General features: G+C 47.3%; 2 protein-coding genes across 4 annotated transcripts; one reads left to right on the forward strand and one right to left on the reverse strand.

The window, feature by feature from the left end:
- Window positions 1-4,464: 4,464 nt before the first annotated feature.
- Window positions 4,465-6,588, reverse strand: SERP1 (stress associated endoplasmic reticulum protein 1). The gene is made up of 3 exons (XM_027464694.3): window positions 6,373-6,588; window positions 6,101-6,176; window positions 4,465-5,998 (listed from the first exon to the last, which is right to left on the reverse strand). Exons 1-3 carry the CDS (start codon window positions 6,454-6,456, stop codon window positions 5,958-5,960), a joined length of 201 nt encoding a protein of 66 aa, XP_027320495.1. The 5' UTR covers window positions 6,457-6,588; the 3' UTR covers window positions 4,465-5,957.
- Window positions 6,589-6,627: 39 nt separating this feature from the next.
- Window positions 6,628-21,899, forward strand: EIF2A (eukaryotic translation initiation factor 2A). Of its 3 annotated transcripts, none has more exons than XM_027464692.3 (14): window positions 6,628-6,806; window positions 9,860-9,929; window positions 10,380-10,454; window positions 11,138-11,256; window positions 12,292-12,391; window positions 12,805-12,887; window positions 13,591-13,664; window positions 13,804-13,948; window positions 14,793-14,909; window positions 17,105-17,676; window positions 18,566-18,682; window positions 19,559-19,687; window positions 20,743-20,808; window positions 21,441-21,899. In XM_027464692.3, the coding sequence occupies exons 1-14, from the start codon at window positions 6,779-6,781 to the stop codon at window positions 21,504-21,506; spliced, it is 1,761 nt and encodes a 586-aa protein (XP_027320493.3). In that variant the 5' UTR covers window positions 6,628-6,778; the 3' UTR covers window positions 21,507-21,899. The 3 variants fall into 3 exon arrangements, with proteins under 3 accessions (XP_027320493.3, XP_071898780.1, XP_071898779.1); XM_072042679.1 differs by lacking the exon at window positions 6,628-6,806 and adding an exon at window positions 7,059-7,720; XM_072042678.1 differs by lacking the exon at window positions 6,628-6,806 and adding an exon at window positions 8,565-8,646.
- Window positions 21,900-21,996: the final 97 nt, after the last annotated feature.

Consider the following 21,996-nt stretch of genomic DNA (forward strand, 5'->3'; position numbering starts at 1 on the left):
GTGTGGTTTTTGTTTTTTGTTTTTTGTTTTTTTGGTGTGGCTTTTGAGGGGTGTTCTGGGAACAGCATATTTCTAATGTGGTCGGTGACTCTACTGGTTTGTTCTTGTACCAATCACGACGTGCTGAGGTATTGGTTTGGTTTGGTATCTTGGTGACAAAGCCAATCATTTACTTTTGAGAAGGTTCTCCGAAGAGCACGCCGCACAGCACGCCTTCCCCAAGCACGGTGTGGGGCACAACTGCGAGCTGCTGTTCCAGAGCAGGCGCTCTGGTTCGCTCCTGGGCCTGCGCCTGTTCCGTCATTGTGCCAGCATTACCTCCGTGTCCTCACCCTGTGTTTGTCTCAGCTCTGGTCACGTTCATATGTTACAGAAAAAACAACACTGGAAACTGAATGTTGGTGCCTTCCCTTCACTTCCCTTCATCTCCGGTGTTCTTCTAGTTGACAGCACCACCCCTTTCTGGTAAGCATCTGTTCACAGCACAGTTCAGAAAATGGTGGGGGTGGGGGTGTGTGTAAAAGCACTCACTGGTGTAATACACTAAAATATCTTCACTTACAGATCGGTGCTCTTGGCTTGCTATAAGCATGCATGTAGTGAAATAAGAGTTTTGCATACAAATTGGAAAACAAACTATTTCAGTAGCTAAGTTTATTTTCCCTCAAGTGTGAGCAAAAGCTCTCTGGCTGCACAGCAAGGGTACGAGTGTCTGGAGCTCCTGTCTGATACGATTGGCTGGTAAAAAGAGATTTTAGGAATTACGTGTATAGGAAGCCTCCCTTCAGGTGAGTAATTGATTCAAACTTTTGTGTGGGGAACAAACTCTATATACAGGTACAGTGTTTCCCATTCTTAAGGATTGTAGGTAGTAAGGAGGCATTTGAAACATTGGAGTTGTTGGTGTCCTGATGATGGTAGAAGTAGAAAAGCAAGCCCGTTGGACTGAGAAAAGTCCTGATCGTTTCTGCACTCCCATGGACCTGGTTTCTATACATCTCTCCTTGTGTAATTCTGTAATCCTGTTGCGTGGAGTTGCCATTGTGCAAGCTCTGCCTTGAAAGGGCAAGTAGATCCACCTATGTGCGGGTGAAAAGAAAAAAAAACGTTGCTGGAAATGGGGGGTGGTGAGACAAGGTTAAGCTGATCCTGTTCCTAATCCTTTGCTTGCTTTTGCTCCTGTTAGGGGTTTTTGTTGTTTTGTATCTAGTTTTTCTCCTGGTGTTAAGTTGTATTTAGCTTTGAATACCACTGCTTGCTGTACTGAGAATACTATAAAGCGGCAGAACTGAGCTCGGAAGATGGTCTTTGGATTGTTGCTTTCTCTTCTTGAGAGGACGTCTGAGGCTGCTGCCTGGAGAGAGAAAGGAGTAACAGCTGCTCAGCACGCGGTGTTCATCCTGATGCTGTTACACATTTGATTTCAGAGACCTTGAAGAATGACTCCACCAGTGATCGTCTTGCTGTCAGGCTTTACGTACAGCCGTGTTCAGTCGGCGTCCTGCTGCTGCACAGCCTGCCTCTGCTGTCTTTGTGTCACAGCTGCCCAAGGCAGCCCGCTGCCAGGCAGCGCCTGCATCGCATGGGGGTGGCTGCGCATGGCCAAGCCCAGTGCTGGGGGCTTTCGGGTGGTCTCAGGAAAACGGCTGCGTTAGGGGCAATAGCTGCGTGCAGCTGGGCAGTTGGAGGTGATGCTGTGCTTTGGTAGGCAGCAGTGCCGCTGCGCTTCCTTGTCTTGGGCATTATTCCATCACTTCAGCGTAGTGAGTAGAGAAGTTCAGCTGCTGGACTTGTGATGCTCGGAAATTAGGTGCACCCTGTGGCTGTGGGTGTGCCTGGTGTGGGTGAGAGGAGGAATGGTGTCCGCATCAAAAAGCGTGACAAGCCTTAGCTTTCTGTCAGTTCTGGATTAGTCCTGGCATCTCAGAAAGTGTATGAGAGAACATGCAAGAAGCTGTAAAAGTGATGGAGGATGTGGAGGAAACGCTGAGGAGAGCTGGGTGGGAAGGGAAGGGAAGGCAACGCAACACGGTCAGAGCATCTCCAGGGGTGCTGAACGAGGTGAGTGCAGACCCTGGGTCACTGAAGCTCATGGATGGGGAGGAGGAGCACCCGGTGAAACTGGCAGGAGACCGGCTTAAAAGAAAAAACAAGTTTCCATTCATGTCTTCCTTTATTTTGAAGTAGCAGAAAGTGAACTTTGGAACTGGCCGCTGCAGGGTATGGTGGGGGGCAGGCGCTACGTTCTGAAACAGCTCAGCCAAAGTCTTGGATAGCAGGTTGGTGAAAAGGGGTGCGCCCTCATCCCCCCTACACAGCACCTGCGGCTGTGGGGAAAGGAGCGGGGGGAGCTGCAGAGGCTGCCGGAGGTGCCTGCGCCCAGCCCTGTCAGCGGCTGGCGCGGCTTGTGGCAGCCTTACCGGGCTGCCCGGGCCGGGTGTGTAGCTTGCAGGGAGCCGGTCTTGGCTGAGGAAGTTTTCCTCTTCAATAACGCGGTCACATCTTGGGGATAAGGTAAGGTTTCGGTCCAGCAGCAATCTGGAATGTCACCGCCTTGACCTGGGGGAGGATCGCGATTCACCGCGCTTCTGTTGGCCGCATCCCGGGGGGGCGCCTCCCCGCTCCCCGCCGGCCCCGGCCCCAGCGCCGCCACCCGCCCTCCTGCCGCTGCGCTGCTGCTGTTAACGGCTCTGACTTGTTTCCGTGCGGCCTGTGGCAGCGCTGCCCCAACGCTTCTCTTTCCTTTCTGCAGAGCAGCGGAGCACTCGCGGCCTGCGGCGGCCCCGCTGCAGCTGCGGGCCCGGCGCTGCCCGCGGGGGGGGGAAACCCCCGGGGCGCTGGGCCCGGGGCCCGCGGGCGCTGTGGAGCCGCCGGCCACGGGGCGGCGCCGCGCGGCGGGGCCGGGGCCTCGTTCCGGGACCGGCACCGGCGGGGCCGCCGCGGCCGGGCAGGAGGCGCCGGGCCCGCTGCGGGGCGGCCTCGCGGCCCCGGGAGGCTGGGGGCGAGCAGCGGGAGCTGCCGGGACCCCGCGCGGCGGGGCTGGGCCCTGCGCCCCTCAGCGCCCCGCTCCCCGCTCCGCTGCTCCGTGCCCGGCCGTGCTGCAGCGGGGCTCCTGCCCGCGGCCCCCCGGCTCCTCCGCCTTGCCCCTCTCCAAGCCGAGAGGGCCGATGGCTCCCCCCAGGCCTCGGGAGCCCCCCCCACCCCCCGGGTGCACCACCGGCCCCCACAGCCCCGGCCCCTTTTGTTGGGCTCTCCCACAGCCGGGCAGCCCGGGCGCTGGCTGCTTCGGCTTCCCGGGCCGCACAGTGGCACACAGCGTGGGATCTGCCCCAGTCTGTGGAACCTGCTGGTCAAGGGAAGTTTTTTAGCAGCTTTATATGCAGGAACGGAGTCAAGCTTTGTAGTTGAATACAAAGTTGTTCTGAAATAAAGACCTGTTCCCTGGAAGGAACAGCAGGGCATGGCAGCTGCTTGCTTGTTCCCTTAGCGCTGATACCACTCAGAATTTTTTCTAAAGACAAATGGCTCAAAGCTGGCAGGCCCACCCTCCGACAGCTGCCCATACGTTGTGATAAAGCTGGTCTGACAAACGAGCATCGGCCCCGAGCATTCGTTTGCAGGCATGTGGGGCGTAGGGGGCTCACCCTGCACCGCCGGGTGTAGGACGCCCCAATGTAACCGCCCACGTAACGGAGGCCGGACTCCCAAGCAGTAATTGCTGCGAAAGGCAGTGTGATTTCCTTGCCTTTCTGTGCTGCAGCCCTCCTTAGCTGTACGTGTACTTTGCTGATATCTAATACCACGTCACCTGCAAAATGTCCTTGCTCTTGTTTTGCCAGCTGATTGCTAACGAGCCCATTAACTACGGAGCTTCCTCATCCCTTACGTAACCGGGTCTGTGCTCAGCTCTGACATTTTTAATGCAGAGAACCCAGCACACTGGTATAAATCCAGCAGCACTTTCCAAAGGGCACAATGTGCCAAGCTGTAATTACCCGACAGAGGTCATTGCTGGCACCGGCTCTCAGACAGGGCTTGCTGCTCGTACTGTAATTACAAGCAAAAGCAGCTACTGCACGTCCTTCCATTCAGACATGACTAACAACATGCTTCTGCTTTTCTGAATCTGGTGGTGCTAGAAACCGAAAGAGCACGCTCAGCTCCTGGCTAGGCAAAGCATCACAAGCACTGATGAGTTCCACATTTACACCAAAGCGAGCAGTCCTCTACACATTTAATCAGACTCTGGGCATGGTGGTGAGGGGGCAGCACGGCCCATTCTGAGGCCTCCCGAGCGAGGCTTGGGGCAGAAGCAGGACCCCCGAGGCCTGCCCGAGGTGTGTGCAGTGCCTGCTGCGGGGGGCTCCCCTCGCCCAGGGGGGACGGTCACCGAGCTAAGGCTGGTGTGACGCGGCCCCACCACCCAGTAAGGCACCGGTTTGCCAACCCCAGAAGCAACACAGCTCACATTTGAGAAGAACTTTATTTAAAATAAGAGATTATACAGAGTTCCCCTCCCCCGCCGGTTACAAAATATGAGCTTCCAGGAATAAGGAGCGTACGCTACGCCACATGGCTGGATTCTGGGGCACGGCCTGGGCCGTGCTGGCTTACACCAGTTCCAATGACTTCAAATGGAAAGGTGACAACTCACACCAGCAAGAAGTCTGCTCCTTCACAGCTAACAGACACGTAATTCATCTCTATAGAAACTTTTTTCTATTACTAGTAATGTAACCAGATTTTAAATTTCTAAGAAACCTGAAAAAAAATAATCTTCCTTTAGCAACTGCATGCAACAGCAGGCCGATTTAAGCCTGCCTTCACTTATCGCAACAGACATGGAGAGGCCGCCGCAGAGCCGAGGCCATCAGCAATAACGTATGATCAATAGCAGCATTTCTATTGTGATTTTAAGTTACATTCTTCTATACAGGCAGGGAGGGTTTCGCTTGGTATTTCAACGTTACTAAGAAGGAATTGTGACCATCCATAGGGAAGCAGTTTAGCGGTGGATCCATCGTTAGAGGAAACAGAGCTGAAAGCAGGATTTACCTTACACACGATTAGAGCATATATCGCGAGACACACCACGCTCCGCAGATGTTAGGCATAAAAGCAGAACTGTGGGTAGGAGGGGCAGGGTTCCCGGTACCTGCACGAAACATCCCCATACAACATTTTAAAATTTAAAAGCACGACTCATCGAAGGTTGTCCAAGAAGTATTTACAGCAAAGTCACAGCCTGCCGCCGGGAGAAGTTCAGTAGCTCTCGCCCTCGCTGATGAGCAGTCTGTGAGACCTCAGCACCGGGTTATGTCAGAAACAGCTGCTGCTCGGTCACGCTGGTCGCTAGTTAAGTAACTCCCACGAGCTATACAAACAAGCATTTTCTATTTATTAGAACAAGAGGTATAGGATAGAGTTTTCTGTCACGATAAGCATTTGAGCGCTAATGCACTGCCACATGCTGCAGTGCTGGTCTACACACACAGAGATGACGATTCACTTAGATAAGCAACAGAATGCCGTGCGGCCCGACTGCTTCGCTAGGAACATGCTTTAAATCTGTACTCTGGTACTACAGAAATCCTGGCTTCCAACTTTAAACGAGAGCATTTCCAGCTATACAGAGGCTTACACAGGTCTCGAGACCGGCGCGTACGGGTGCCGGGTCCCAGGTCTCTACACTGCGTACAGGTTAGCAGGTGTGCGCAGAACACGGAGGCGTGCTCTGCTCAATAAGTAGGTCCACGATTGTAGATGAACAATAGAATTTTATTGCTTTATACATGTGGTGCTTTCCAAGGCACTGCGGCACGGACTAGAAAACTCGGAATGACTCGTGAGGGGACCTGGAATGAGGCATGGCCGGCGCCGGGCGTCGTCCTGCGGGGGGTCCGGGGCCGGGGCCGGCCGGGCGCGGGGCGCAGTCGGTCGCGGTGCTCGGGAAGCCCTCACATGCCCATCCTGATGCTCTGGATGATCTGGAAGATGGCTGCAAGAGAGCAGACGGGCGGGCGGCTGCGCTCAGCGGGCCGCGGGGCCGCCGCCGGGGGTTGGCGGGGGGCGGCGGCGGGGCCGGGGCCGGGGCGCTCACCTGATCCGCACACCACGAAGATGAACAGCGCCAGCAGCCACGGCCCCACCGACGCCTTCTCCTCCGGGGCCGTCCTCTGCGGGCACCGCGCAGCGTCAGGGCCGGGCCGGGCGGCACCGGGCGGCCCGGCCCCGGCCCCAGCCCCAGCCCCGGTCCCAGCCCCGGCCCCGTCCCCCAGCCCCGGCCCCGGCCCCGGCCCCGGTCCCAGCCCCGGCCCCGGCCCCCAGCCCCGTCCCGGTCCCTCAGCCCCGTCCCGTCCCCGCCCCGCGCACCGAGGTCTTGGCGACGTTCCCTCGCTGGGTGATGTTCTTGCTGTGCTTCTCGTTGGCCATGCGGATGCGCTGCTTGGCCACCATGGTGCGGCCGGGCCGGGCCGGGCCGGCTCCGCTGCGCTGCGCTGCGCCCGCTGCGGCCCCGCTGCCAGCGTCAGCACCGCGCGGCGCCGCCCGCCGGAAGCGCGGCCCCACCACGTGACGCGGGCCCGGCGCCCGCCGCCAACCCGCGCGCCCGCCTCCGGCGCTTCCGGGGCCGCGCGCGCCGCACAGGGCGGAAGCGCTCCCTCGGCGTCACGCGCCCGGCGGCGCCCCCCCCGCGCCGCGCGACGTGGAGCTCCCTGCGGCCGCCGCGCCGCCGCTCACCCGGAAGCGGAAGCGGAAGCGACACCGGCCCCGCGCCAACATGGCGCCGCCCGCGCCGCTGCTGGCAGGTGGGCGCCGGGACGGGGCCGGCGGGGCCGGGGCCGGGGCCGGGGCTGGGGCTGGGACTGGGACTGGGGGTAGGGCCGGGTCCGGGTCCCGGTCCCGGTCCCGCTGTGCCGCCCTGCCTCGCGGCCGCCCACCGGCAGCTGCCCTCGTGCGCCCGCCCCGTGCTCCCGGCCCCCCCCGCCCTGGCCTCGGCCGCCCCCGGCGGGGGCACGGGACGGGACGGGACGGGACGGGACGGGACGGGACGGGACGGGGGTGCCGGTGCCGCCGCTGTCCCTGCGGGGCCGTCCCGGCCGCCTCGCGGCCCTGCTCCCCGCCCCTCTCCTTTAACTCGGTGAAGCCGCCGGTGGCGGGAGGGCGCCGGCCTGTGCCCGCCTCCGCTGCTCGGCTCCAGGAGCGGGGCTCTTCGTGCTGGGGCTCCGGGGGTACCGGGGGGTGCCGCTGTCCGGGCTGGCCCCGGCCCCGCGTTGCTGCCCGCGGCCTCCTGCAGGTTGAGGTCCTGCCCCCTGCCCGGTGCGGGGCAGTTGGCTCCAGCCGGCCCTGCCCGGGTGCTGGGGCGCACGGAGAGCGGCGATCTGTGCACGCAGTGGTTTGGCCAAACTGACGCGCTCTGGGTTAAAACGTGCTCATCGGATCGTTCCTGAGGTGCAGGAGAGAGGCGCAGTGGGGATACGCAGCAAGTAAAGAGGCAGCTCCGAGGAGCGGCGTGAGGGTGGCTGCAGGCAGGGCTGGCTCCTGGCACTGCGCTGCTGTGGCTGCGCGAGGGCTGCGTGATCAGGAGGCCAAGCGGGAGCCCTGCGGGGTCCTGGGCAGCCCCCTGCGTGCTGCCAGACCTGCTGCTTGCTGAGACAACCCAGCGGCAGCGTCTGCAGCCGTGCTGGAGCTGCTGCGAGTCGTGGTATCTTGAGCCCTGTTGGTGAGGAAGCAGTCTTTCACCTCAGCTTTCACCCGTAGATTGATCAAATGTCACCATTTCACACAGGCTGTTAGCCTTAGCTTTTAAAGCAGAAGTGCTGTGCCTTTTTGGTGTATACTTAGAGATTTTTTTTTAGTTTTGATTGTTTCTGATCTAGAAGTCTTACATTAAAAGCTGCTATCTGCTGCTGCTGTAGGAAGGCAGGAGTCGAGCTTGATTATGAAGCGTGCCAGAGATCAGTTGCTTTGATCAGCATCGTGAGATTGGATCTTGTAGCTTGTGGGCTTCACCTGTAAATCATCCCCATGAGGAACTCTTACTGAAATGTGTAGGATCTTACCTGCGGAGTCCCTGCAACGTTTGGACTTTTTGTGAGAAGCATTTCACGTACAGTAGTTCAGACACTTGCTGGAGACAGTGAAGAACTTGTTATTTTTGTTAATCCCTCTTCATTTGAACAAGCTTGTGCTTTATCGTTCTGTCCCATATTGAGAGTGACTGGCGCCTTTCTGCAACAAATGCCCGTTTACATCAGAAGCTGATTTATTTGCAGAATGGTATCAGAGACCTCTGATGTACTTGAGAAATTTGCGTTGACCTATTTATACTCTAATTAATAATCTTACATAGCCCGTTCAAAAAAAGTCAGCAAGAATACTCAGAATATAAGAGTAATATATAATGTAAGAGTGATAATATGTGCTTATATTTCAGAACAAGAAGGAAACAGTTTTTGAATCTCTGGCACAGCCCTTTGTAAGAACGTACCTCTGACTGTTTTTATTTACATGCAGTGAGGAGATAGACATACTGCAGATCAGCTTGGCAAACGTCATGGACGTATTCTCTGCTTCCCTCTGAAGGCTCTCAGAGGCCGAGTGCTGGTTTTGGGTGTGTGCTACACCTTCCTGCCTCGCGGCAGGCTGGTACGCTTCTGGCAATTCTGTGATTCTGTGAAAATCCAGGACTCAAGAAGCGTGCAGCTTTGATATCTCAAGAAAACACTTAAACCACAGCTAATACCTGTGTAGCAATTGCCCCTTTTGTGGTTTAATTTTCAATTCTAACATGCTTGTAACAGAACCACCTGAAAAAAAAAAGCTTTATTCACAATATAACGATTCCAAATGCATGATTTTGCACTGACTGTCTGTCTATTTTGTGCTTATTTTCTAGTGCCATAAGCATGGCAATTTCTCCTAAAAAGATGAAATTTGGAGCACATTTTGTATCAGTATTTCTTTCGTGCTTTTTGTTTTTTAAGTTGAACTTTAATGTTGAAATGAATTCCAGGGCACATCCAGACTCCTGTCAGCGAAAAAAAAAATCCGACATAATCGTCCTTTGGCAATGCCCTTCCTGTGTTTAGGTAGTTAATCCTTGCTCTGGGGAGTATCTGGACAGCTCTTTATGATTCCATTGTGCAGGACTATTGTGTAGCCTCACAGTGATGGAGGATGTGGCAGTTGTGCACGTTAGGCTTTGTGCAAGTGCCTCTTGCAAAAAGGCCGAGCCGTGAGGACGGCCAGCCGCGTGAGGACAAGGTGTTTTCCCACCTCCTTCCTCATACAGGTGCAGTTCTTGTAGCTCGAGGTCATCCTACGAGGTGAGGCAGGTTTTTGTGCCGTGGTGCCCGCTGACAGGACAGTGGGCAGTGAGCTCAGGCTGGAACGCAGGGAGTGGTGCTGAAACGTGAGAAAAGTGACTGCTGCGAGACAGCGCGCGGGCACCGGCTGCCCACGGAGCCTGTGGAACTGCGTCCCGGCACAGCCCCAGCTCCCGAACGGGCACAGCCCCAGCGGGGTGTGTGGGGCCCCAGCCTCCAGCTCCATCCAACACCTGGGTTTGCCTCCCCCTGCCCGGCACTGAGCGCCTGATCCCTTCTTTGCTCTGGCACCAGTGGTGCTGCGGGTGTCTGACTTCGGTCTGCTCCCTGTTATTTTTTTTAATCCTGCAGTTACCGTGGGGTGAAGCCAGGTCAGCCTCCGATATTCTGCACGTCCCTTTACAACCTTTGTTCTTGCTAACTCTAAACTGCAAGAAGAGGGAAAAGTACTTGCGGGCTTCAGGGGTCACAAGTTACGGCCTTTGGGCAGTTTTCTGACGTGGGAATGAGCGTGCTTCTATTTACTTTTCCAGTGAGAGGATCTGAAGGGCTTTACATGGTGAACGGGCCGCCTGCGTTCACAGAGAGTACGGCGTTCCAGAGGTACTGCTATTCCGACGGTTTGTGACCTTGTGTACAGAAGAAATGCCCTAACCTGGAAGGGACCCACAGGGGTCAGTGAGTCCAAATCTGGACTGGATTCTGTTTCTCAGATTTTCTTCTGAGAAGTAAATGCTGACTAAAAGTGAAAAATGTATGAAAAAAATGTTTTTTCGTGTTGTTCAGTAAGCCCCAGTGGCTTTGAAGTCTTTACCCTTGCCTGACGTGTAACTGCTCAGATAGTAATCACCGAACAGCTAGAACAGAACAGCTGAATTGGAAGGGGCCTGCAGAGATCACCTGCTCCAGCTGGCGGGTTGCTGAGCAGATCACACTGCTTCTGTTACGAAGGGGTGCGGGAAGAAACTTGAGTTTCTTTTACCTTTTTTTTTTTTTTTTTTGATACCTTATGCAGTGCGTTTTAATACTAATGTGTGTTTCTTATTTCTCTAGGGACTCTGGAAAAAATTGCAAAGCTGTTACTTTTAGCAAGGACGGTTCCCTCTTTGCCTGGTGCAATGGAGAAAAGTTGGTTCCATTTATGATCCTAATCATTTAATTTGTATAAAGTAAATTGAGTCAATCATGTTACATTTACCTTATGTGTGTGAAGGCCATTGCTATTAATGAAAGCATTTGCACGTGCTTTAAGTGCAGTTTAATTTTTATGCCGTTTGCAGTAACGGCTTTGTTTTCTGAATAGTAGATGAAAAAAATACTCTTTTACTCATATTTATAATGCTTCCGTTTCTGTGGAATCTTGATATGACTTAGTTGGGGTTTTTGTTCCTACTTCCTGATACTTCTCTTGAAACCTTTAAAAAGACCTTTAAAATACGTAGTCCAAATGCATGTTTGAATTCAGTTAGATCTTTGTGTTGGCCTTTTCTCGACTTTAACGCTGGAAGCATGGATGGACTCTCCACGGAGGGAGTATACCTTGTCTCTGACTCAGAGTCAAAGCGTTGCAGATCAAAATATGCAATATGTTTTGACCAGTGTTTCATGGAGCCAGTTTCTGTCCTGGTTGGATATCTGGTTTTAAAACGTGTTCTTTCAAAAATTTGGTAAAAGCGAGAGGAAAAATCAGCTCTTCAACACCAGCCAAATCTGGAACAGATCTGGGAGAGTCAAATATATGAAAAGTTACCTTGGCAGTTAATTAACTGTTTTAAGCATGTTTTATTGATAATACCATTTTTTGGTTCCAGAGTGAATATTTTTAATGTCACCAGTGCTGAATTACTGCGTTCCTTTGATCTTCCAAAAGTAGTTTGCCTTGAATTCTCACCAAAGAATAATGTTCTAGCCACATGGCAGGCCTATACAAGTGAGTATTTTACCCACTCTAGAAGTAACATAGAAGTAATATAGAAGTAACATGCACATTTTAATTTGGTTTGCAGACTTTTTTACCTGGTTTGCCGTTGTAGCACGTTCACTGCCTAAAAGAGCAGCATGGAAAGTGTACAGAAAAAGCATGTGGCTAATCAAATATAGAGTGGAGGAGGGAGGGAGGGGCGGCATCTTCTGAAAGCATCTGGTATTGACCATTTTTTGCCAACAGTAAATCAGTACATGTACCAACTCTTTGTCTGTTAAGTAAATTGCACGTTTCCAAAGAAAGCTAACTGATCTTAGTGCAGAGTATGTTTCGACAACACGCCATTCAAGCAGTTTGTATTTGTGTATAGACAAAGAAAATCATGAGCTGTCTCAGGAGTCATGTCCTCTGCTGGGCACAGCTAACATAGGTGTTCTCCTTTGTCCAGAGGGCTTTATTCTCTCCTCTGCCTCTGTGTGGAGTTGATGTGCCTAGTTTAGCTATTCTTGGTATTACCGAATTATGAAGTAATATCTAGAATGAGTAAAAAAAAAAAAAAATAAAATAAATTTAAAACAAGTAGAGCTGTTTTATTTGGCTTATAGATACAGCTGTGACTGTTAATGTGTTGGACAAAATGTGTTGGATTCTTGTGAGAACACAGCGTAATAGTGTAGAATATTCCTTCCATTCTTTGCCAAGAGAGCATTCTTGATTTAAAAACTAACAAGCAAAAACCAACACAAACATGCATTTAAAAAGCTGTCCTAGGGTTGGTAGCCATAGTCTTGTAATGGCAGTTGGAACCCTACACTTGCAAATGTTAGTTCATAAGAACTAACGCTGGCAGACTGCAGGAAGACTTACGTTAACAGGTAAAGCAATTAATAACCTAGGGCTTTGTCTGTTAGGGAGTGGGGTGCTTCCTGTAAGAAGCTGATGCACGTTTAGATGCTTGTAGAATCATGAGGTGGAATGTCATCGTGGTGAAGCACATCTAATCCCAGGAGATCACCACTTTAATACATGTATCTGTTGCAGCTGCTAAAGATGGCACCGCAGGGGTGCCCAACCTACAACTTTACGATGTGAAAACTGGGAAGTGTTTGAAGTCTTTCATCCAGAAAAAGATGCAAAACTGGTAAGTAACTTTTCCAGGTGCTTAATGTTTGCAAAGAAATGTGGCTTCCGAGATCTCATATGGGTAAGTGGGGCTTTTGGTGAGGTGTTAGCTTTCAAAATGTTTCCTGCTACTAGCTGAAAGCAACTAACTATGCTAAGTACTTCTTACACCGTTACAGTTGTGTATTTCTTAGTGTAGATCCCCTATCATTTGGCATCAGAAAGAAAGCTGAGCAGGTGATAATCGGAAGTCCAGTTATATATTTTATACAAGGTAAATTGTATATTTTATCAGATGGCAAGAGTCAATTGTCCATCTGAAATATATTGTGATTGAGCGTATTTAGATGTAAAATAGGAGGAAAAAATGCTAGACTGCTGAAGATGAGCAATGCTCATTGTTTCTAATTTTTTTTTTTTCTTTAAATGTAGGTGTCCCTGCTGGGCAGACGATGAAAGCATTTGTGCCAGGAACGTAAACAATGAAGTGCACTTCTTTGAGAACAACAACTTCAGTAAGCAAATGTTTCTGTAAGATAGTTTAATTACAATCTGTGTAGGCATCTTCTGTTTTTTTTTTTTCAATTTCCACTTTTTCCTCTCATTTCTTCTGTTGCTTGTTTTTTATTTGAAGTATTATCTGCATTCTATTTTAATTCTGGAAAATCAAAATTGCTACATTTTAATGAAGCATGTTTTTTTGTTTAGTTTATCTTTTTAATACTTACTTGCTATGAAACACATTTTCAGATAAAAAGGCTTGGGTTTGTATTTTTACATTTAATGAGATTCAGGAAATAGAGAGTAGGAAATAGAGAGGAAATTCTCAGTAGAGAACGTTATCGATGATTACTTCTTTGTGTTTTGTGTATTTTGTCGATGAACTATTTGAAAATGCCTCTTTAGAAAACTGATACTGATGGCAAAACTGAGGCTGTGAAGCTACAGGTGGTTTTTTTTTCCTTGAAGTTTACTACTGTTGGTGGAATATGTGGATTCAGTAGAGGGAGATGCCAATAAAGAAAACAGGTCTAGTCAGGCCTCTACTTTGTTGAAGTGGGAGGTTAAAGTTTGCTTGCCTAGTGGAATAAATCTTTTATTGTTATATATACTTCTCTTTGTTATCCATGATACAGACTCATGAAAAGGTATAGCTGAGTAATCTAGGCTGACATTTTGTCATTAATGTCATCGCATCTGTGACTTCTTTTTTTGCAGACACTATTACAAATAAGCTGCATTTGCAAAAGGTTAATGATTTTGTGTTATCTCCAGGAGCACAGCCAACCAAGGTACTTCGGATGTTTTTCCAACTTTTTTTTTGTTCCAAAAAATACTGCAATTTTAGTACAGTGTATGAGTAGTAAATGGACCAAGGCTATGTGCTACCAAGAATATAGTCTGCAATAAAATCTCATGACTTTGTTTCAGGTTGCAGTGTATGTTCCAGGCAGTAAAGGTGCACCGTCGTTCGTTAGACTCTACCAGTATCCCAACTTCAGTGGCCCTCAGTCTGCACTTGCCAATAAAAGTTTCTTTAAAGCTGACAAGGTGACAATGCTATGGAACAAAAAAGGTATAGCAGCTCTATATTTAAACCTGACATTCTGTCCATTTGTCATTTAATTACTTTGTGTACTATGTGGGTTTTACATTTTATTTGCATATGCAGATAAATACCAAAGGTAACCATTAATGTTAATGCACTGTTAATTTTTTTTTTTTTATTTCACGTGTTGGAAAATTTTGCAAGTGAATAACGAATTCAAATTTAATTTTGTGTTCTGTGGTAAAATATTTAAGCTGTAAATGTGAGGTTATCTCAGAGTGTAAGCTGTTCTGTAAAATTGTATAAACAGATGTAATCATGATTGAGATGACTTGCACAGTCCTCTGCATGCTTTGCTCTTTGAGAGCAACAGGCTGAATAATATTAAAAAAAAAAAAAAAAAGTTCTTTAGTTCAACCCACGTTGTTTGGAATACAGGGAAGGTATTACATAGCCCACGTGTGGTTTCTGTGTGATTTCATAAAATAGATGTACATACAAAAGCTGTTGATGATACGTTTTATTCAAGGACTGATCAGGATGCCTATTTTTTGCCTTACATGAAAAGCATTAGATGCTCTTGCTGCTACTGAACATCTTTTTATGGCTGCAAAAGTTTGTTCACTTTCTTATAATCCAGTAGTAAATGAGTAGTATCTTGGCTTGTACTCTTAAATTTGAGAAAGGAACATACCAGTTTTGTTTGGGTTTATGAAAAGCTCAACTAAGAATAGAATGATAAAAGCACTGATATGCGTGCAACTAATTGTAAAGTTCATTATTAAGTTAATGTCTCCTCGTGCATGGTAGTTAGTGAAAAAGCTTGTTATTTTTAGTAATTGTATGGAAATAACTCTGTCTATTCTATTAGCCACAGCTGTGCTAGTAATAGCTAGTACAGAAGTTGATAAAACAGGTGCTTCGTACTATGGAGAGCAAACTCTGCACTACATTGCAACGAATGGAGAAAGTGCGGTCGTACAACTACGTAAGTTGCTCTTGGGAATTTTTCATTGCATTAGAGCCCTCAGTAGTGGGAATTGCTGCTTCACCAGCTTTTCCTTAATGTCTGATGGTGTTTTTTTGTCAGTGTAATGAAGTATTCTTTACAAAAATGAAGCATTCTTTAAAAAGCAATATTATTTAAAAAGTGTTCTTTTAACCTGCAGTATGTTTTCAGTAGCTAAATTGTTGTCTTTGCTATACCCGTTGTCCTAGTGGCAGCAGCACAGAGCACGCGCTTCCAGTTAAAATATACAAATAATCTACTTGTGAGAGTGCACAGGAAGGGAACTGTGTTTTCTTTCTGAGGAAGGACCTGGACAGCAGAGCCAGTGCAACGATTGAGGATCTCAAATAGGCAGGAAAGTATTTTACCAAATGGAACAATCCTGCAGGCAATGTTAGGCATGCGATTGATACTGGCAGTAATGTCCATCTGGAAGGAGCAAGCACTCATTTTCAGTGTCTTGTTTGTACTGAAAGTCTTCATAAATTTCCTCTGGGTAGTATTTTTTCCATTATCTTAAGTTTTTGCTGTTATGTTAACTACTTTTCTTGCTTGGGATTTTAAAGAAGCGAGTCAGTTGTGAAATTTCAAAACGCTGGGCATGTGATGATGTAAACAAGTAATACCTAAGTGACTTTGTCAGAGAGATTGTGACTATGTGCCCTTCAATACTAGCGTTGATCAGGGTAACGTCTCCAGCTTGCCTTCTGTAGCAAAACTTGTGTTTGCAAGTACTATGCCCCGTTTCTCTTTGTTGCTAATTTGACTGCGAGGAAAAGTAATCGGTTACAATTCAGTGTCTAGAATCTCTCTGGGGGCAGTTTACTGCATTAAGAACACTAGTTCTTAAATTCCGTTCTTATTAAAACCTTCTTTGACCTTTGAAGTTACTTACTTCAAATGCATCTTTATTTAACAAGAGGTCTGTCATTAATTCTAATTTAATTTAGCTATTAATTTTCAAGGGGGATAAAGGGTAAAACTTTTTTTTTTCTTTCCTAAGGAAAGCAAATACTGAGCACTCGGAGTGAGTGCTGCCTCATTTCCTGTGGATCTTAGAGGTCTTTTCCAACCTGAATGATCTTATGATTTGTATCATCTGGTGGCTTTTGAGGTCCAGTTTTGAAGCTTTTTTCACAGAAGCATTGTGGGGGGCGGGGTGTTCAGTTTTGACTAGTATGTGCTACAGCCTTTGCCTTAGCTGCTGAAGCCCATATAAAGCTGCCGTAATCTCTCCAGCGGCTTGCTGCCATGAAACTTGTAGAAACGTAATTTTCTTTCAGACCTCTACCTCTGCAATTGCATTGGGGTAACATTATCTGAAAAGCTTTAAGAGGGGAAGCATGCAGTGTGAATGCACAGCTGAAAGATGCGGAGGTTCCTGAAGATACTGAGGATTTAGAGTAACAACAAATAGTTCAATTCAGCTGGATATTTTGAGTCAATGTTCGAGGTTAAGAATTAGCATTAATGCACTTGGCACTTACCTGAAACATACGTAAAGGTAATCAGATTATGGAGTGTTATAGTGACCTACGGGTCTTATTCATCCTTCTGTATCTTAACATGAGTTGAGATCACTGATCCACCATTTGTTCAGTATCTCGTAATGCGCTAGCCCCCAGAATAGCTTCCAATAATAGCAAGTTTTAGTCAGTATGTGTGAAGCCATTTTTTGTCCTCTCCCGCTTCACAATCTGTCCTTAAAAATACCATGCAGGAGCATGGTGCAGAGGTAACTTAAGTCAACACTTCTAGCTCTACAAAGCTGAGTTATGCTATAGAGTAGAAGAGGAACTATTATCCAGCTGGTATAAAATTCCTGTTTTTGCAGGTTTCCAGTGGGACAGTTTGAGATGGTCCTGAGATACCATTCTTGAATAATGAGGAAAACAGATAAAGGATTTTTTTTACATGAAAACATATGCTTAAAGTGCTGATGCTGACCCCAGAGAGGTAATTTGGAATGGCTGCAGTTATTGTTGCAAACCTTAACTAAAATTATGAGACTATTGTTTGTTTCTACTGTAAGTGTAAGCAGAATTCATTTTCAGTCAATAATTAGATTTTAGGATTTTAGCAAAGCGTGGAGTTAAGAATCATTGGTATCTTTTTGGTGCAAGTGAAACAGTATAATCTCATAACAATGGCTGCATGTTTTCCTTTTCCTTTAGCTAAAAATGGTCCTATTTATGATGTTGTTTGGAACCCCAATTCAGTCGAGTTTTGTGCTGTGTATGGTTTTATGCCTGCCAAAGCAACAGTTTTTAATCTGAAATGTGACCCTGTGTTTGATTTTGGAACCGGTCCTCGCAATGCTGCTTACTACAGCCCCCACGGACACATCCTAGTACTAGCAGGATTTGGAAATCTCAGGGGACAGATGGAAGTGTGGGACGTTAAAAGCTACAAACTCGTTTCCAAACCAGTAGCCTCGGATTCCACATACTTCGCTTGGTGTCCTGACGGGGAGCACATTGTAACCGCTACCTGTGCTCCCAGGCTACGAGTCAGTAATGGCTACAAGATATGGCACTACACTGGCTCTCTTTTACACCACTATGAAGTTCCATCAAATGAAGAAATGTGGCAGGTTTTCTGGCAGCCGTTTTTGGATGGAGTATTCCCAGTGAAAGCAGTCAAGTACCAAGCAGTTCCGAGTGAATTGCCGAGTGCTGAGCCAAAACCTGCCCAGGCATACAGACCTCCAGCCTTGAGAAACAAACCTGTGACAAGTTCCAAGCTTGTAAGTAGACTGCCGTATATGCACTAAATTGTTCTGTTTCATTGTTTTGCCTATCTTTGAAGCTTGGTCTCAAATATGTGTATATTTTTTATAAGGAACATTAGAAGAGTAACCCGAGTGACAGGAGTATTACGTTTTTCCTGAGAGGTTTTCTTAGCAGTCCTCTTTGACCAATTATTTGCTCACTGTTTGCAAGAATTTGTGCTAGGAACAGAATTTTCTTTTGTCCAAACACTGTTCTTTCACAAGGTTGTTTGCAGACTTTTAAAGCCATTCTCTGCGACACGCACAAGAACAATAAACTATAAATTTAGTTTACAGTGAAATTGGGTACTTGAGTTAGGATAGGTCCCAGTTTACCAGCCTGCTCTCTGCTCCCAACTTGTCATATGTGTTAACTGTTAATTGAGGAGCTGGGGAGGGGGAGGTAAAGAATTTCCTCTTTCCACTAACAAAAGCAACAGCTATAAAACAACCTGGTGACCCGTTTTTTCTTTCTTGTCACAGGGAGCTTGATTAAAAAGTTCTCAGCAAAAGCAAAATGCCAAGCTGTTCTATTCCTGTTTGATTTCCACTCCTCCCCCACCTCCATAAAACACAATGATTTTGCTCTTTTGCTGGACATGTGTAAAATATTCAGGAAATATCAGACAGTACCACCTAAAAGGGAAAACTTGAGAATGGAGGAGTTTGAACTCCTTTTTACCACTGGCCTTCCACTAGCTGAAGGGCACGTACTTCTTCTTCCATCACAGTTCAGCTTTGTGCACGGTGTTGTCTTAAGTAAATTTGGAAGGTTTTTGTTTGGTTTTGTTTGTTTTTTTTTTTGTTTTTTTTTTGTACCAACATGGAATAGAGGTTTCAAAACTTAATTTTGCCTATCCTGCAGCATGAGGATGAGCCACCTCAGAACATGAAACCACAGTCAGGAAGCAGTGAAAAGCCACTCTCTAAAACAGCTCTCAAAAATCAAAAGAAACATGAAGCAAAGAAAGCTGCTAAACAGGTACTGCAAAAGTAATTCTTTTAAGGATAATGTTAAACTAATTTTCACAATGCCAGTGATCAGTCTCAGAGCAATGACATTAGTTTTCCTGAAACCCATCCACTGATTTTGCATGTGCTCACTTCTGGGGAGGGCGGTAGATGTGTTAGTTATTCTTTTGCATCTGCCTTAGTCATACTTAAAAATAACAGCTGAGGCTGGTTGCTGCAGGTGTTAGATGAAGTGAATGTCAATACGCAATTCTGCCTTTTCACCTGCAAGGTGAATCTGCAAGGTTCTTTCCAGACTTGGGTAAGAAGTGAGAATGGGCTTGCTCTGCAGCTCAGGGCTGAGGCGTGTTACCAGGGCAGTCCAAAGAGAACTTGTTCTTCTGTTTCATTTCTTTGCTGTTCTTCACCTAAGCAGATAAAAATCAGCTTTTGGTATTAGCACTCCGAATTTTACAGACTTCTGAAGTAATAATTTCTTACAACAAGAGCTTATGTTCCTGAATTTGTTACACTGTCTTTGAGCCTTTTCTTTGTCTCGAAGAGGTGATGACCCACCAGTCTCCTTTACAAAATATTTGTGTATATGTCTGTCATGTCATCCTTACTGGTGTTTTCCTATGCTTTGTATGGTTGATGTCTTCATGAAGTAGAAATTAAAGAAGAAACATGAGCGACATTCCAAGGAAAGCCGTTACCTATATAATGGGTAATACGAAATAGTGTAGCAAGGCACATACAAATCTTAGAGAATATGAGCAAATCGGAGGAGGAAGAAATACAAAATGGAGCAGTTCAAATGACGAAAAAGATTTTTCAGGCCTTCTGTAATCTAAGGTATTTCCTGTAGATAATGTGATTTATTATTATTTTTTAAATCTGCTTACAGGAGGCCAAAGCTGATAGCAACCAGGAATCTACACAGTCCTCAGCGTCTCAGAGCACACCACGGAGTGCTGTGCCTGCTGTGACATCAGGAGATCCTGAAACTGACAAGAAGATAAAGAACTTAAAAAAGGCAAGGGGATTTCTTAAATGAACAACAGACTTTTCTAAGAGATGTTTTTTAAGGTCTAGTCTGATTGTAAGGTGACCCGAGCTCAACAGGATAGTGTTTACTTAGATAGTAATGTCCTGAATTTGTAAACCAACTTCCTTGGCTTTTTCATTTTGTAGAATAGTAGAAGGTCTTCACTTGTCAAGACTCTTGAAGGTCATCTCAGTCTAGACAGCATAGAAGCCACGGAAAGGTGCATGGAAATGCATTCCAGCCTGCAATTATGAATACTGCTGGATGTGCAACAAAATCCTCACAACTGAGTATAGCTTAAATGCCTTTATGCTTTATAAAGGCAGCCGTGGGAGTTTCTTGCTCTTGGTCTGCGTTCACTAGCCCAAGATGATCTGGGAACATGCTTTGATTCTAAGCAAGACAAATCTACTTCCCCTAATCTTAAGGGTGTTTTGTTTTGGTTTTGTGTTCTTGAGGGAGAGAGCAAGCTTTTGAACATTGTTAAATCTTGAATCTGAGAAGGGAACAGTGATACATGGCTTGAGTTTCTTCCTAACTGGTATGAGTGCAAAGTTTACTGCCAGTCTCATAAGTTCTTGGATTTAAGTAATTTTAGAATGGAATTTGCTCAGTTAAGGCTAAGAGAATCTTTCCCATTCCTGCAAAATCCATCAGGGTTTTTTCTCCTTTTGGCCACCTCCTGCTATTCACAGTCCTCTGTTATGTCCTGGGCCTCAAAGGAACGTACATGGTGAAGAGGGATAGCGATGCTGTAGGAGTCACTTCTGAAATGGATTTGGCCCTTCAGTCAGATGACGTATGGTGTTCTGGTTTCAGAAACTAAGCGTTCCTGTTCTCTAGGTTGTCTTGTTCTTGGGGGAAAAAAAAAAAATCTCTCTTTTATTGGTGGGGAATACTGGATTGAGCATCTGGAGATGCTTAAAGGAAATGTCCCTTCCATATTGAGAACTGCCTGCTGGTAAATCTAGCAATTGCAAGTGCAGGAACTTTAAGACTGTTTTTTCTGTTCTTGGTTCACCTATACACGTTTATTTTCACAGAAACTAAAGGCAATTGAGCAGCTGAAAGAACAAGCAGCTGCTGGCAAGCAGCTAGAGAAGAATCAGGTACTGTGAAGATTTGGGTAGCTTGCTTGTGTTGGACTTTTACCCCGGTGTTTGGTGTGTGTTGCTTTGTGATGATTATGTTTAGATTTTGTAAGATTTTGAAGTGATGCATCCTTTCAATTTCAAAATCAGAGACAGTTCCTAGCAGCAAGCATTCAACAAAATGCACAGAGAGCAAACCTGATGTTTGTTTAGTTGGTGTCCCCACCTCTGTTGCTGCACCCCCATCAAATGATCCATTTGATTCATCATAGGGCCATGTTTGCTGTTACGCCACTCCTGTGCGTTATGTGGAAATGAGTACTGACACCGACCAAACAACGCCAATGTACAGCGGCCAAACAAGTGTGAGAACTCTCCTGTGCTGCCCCCTCTGATACCCCTGTGCGCTTCTTGCACATGGGGTCGCTTCAGCCTGCAGTACCCCTTGGCTCAAGCACGGAGTCAGGCGTTCTTTGAACTAAATACTGTAGGTGTAAGGGGTGATACCGCGGGGTAAGGCACCAGGTGTGCATTTGTTGCTGTACCTCTAGCTTTACGGGCTAACTCTGAAGTTACCTTCAGAAATACAGCTTTTTTGATTTCCTGTATAAGAAGCTCCATCTGTCTTATCTTGTGCTTTTTTGTTCTAGCTGGAGAAGATTCAGAAAGAAACTGCTCTCCTTCAGGAGCTGGAGGACTTAGAACTGGGCCTCTGAAACGTCACGGAGCTCCAATACGGTGTTAATAAAACCTTCATCCAAAATCTAATATATAGTTACTTGGACATAATAAAAGGTTCCAGAAAATGACCGATGATGCAAAAGGTTACAGCTTTTCTGCACACTTGCCTTTTTAAAAGCTTTCTTGAGGATTTGTGCACGTGAAATTGTAAACCAGTACCAGCCCAGCAGCCATGGCTGTTGCTGTTCAAAGCAGAGATGTGCTGATGTTCGTAAAGCCTATCCAAGCAAAACAAAGATCAGAAGCGTCCTGTTGGGTGTGAGGCGGGCAGGCGGTGGGGTTTGCCTTGATAGCTTTATTGTATGTAAAGAGACGCGGTCTTTATGCAAGTACGGGCTGCAGATACAAAATAAAGAGCATTTAATAACGCCGCTGCTTCCGGTCCTCCGGTACCGGGCTGCAATTCCTGAAACACGGGGGCCGAGCCACCCTCCGCAAAGCTCCGACGGCCCCGGCCCTGCCCCC

This window comes from Anas platyrhynchos, chromosome 9 (genome assembly GCF_047663525.1).
Source record: "Anas platyrhynchos isolate ZD024472 breed Pekin duck chromosome 9, IASCAAS_PekinDuck_T2T, whole genome shotgun sequence".
NCBI classification, from domain to species: Eukaryota; Metazoa; Chordata; class Aves; order Anseriformes; family Anatidae; genus Anas; species Anas platyrhynchos.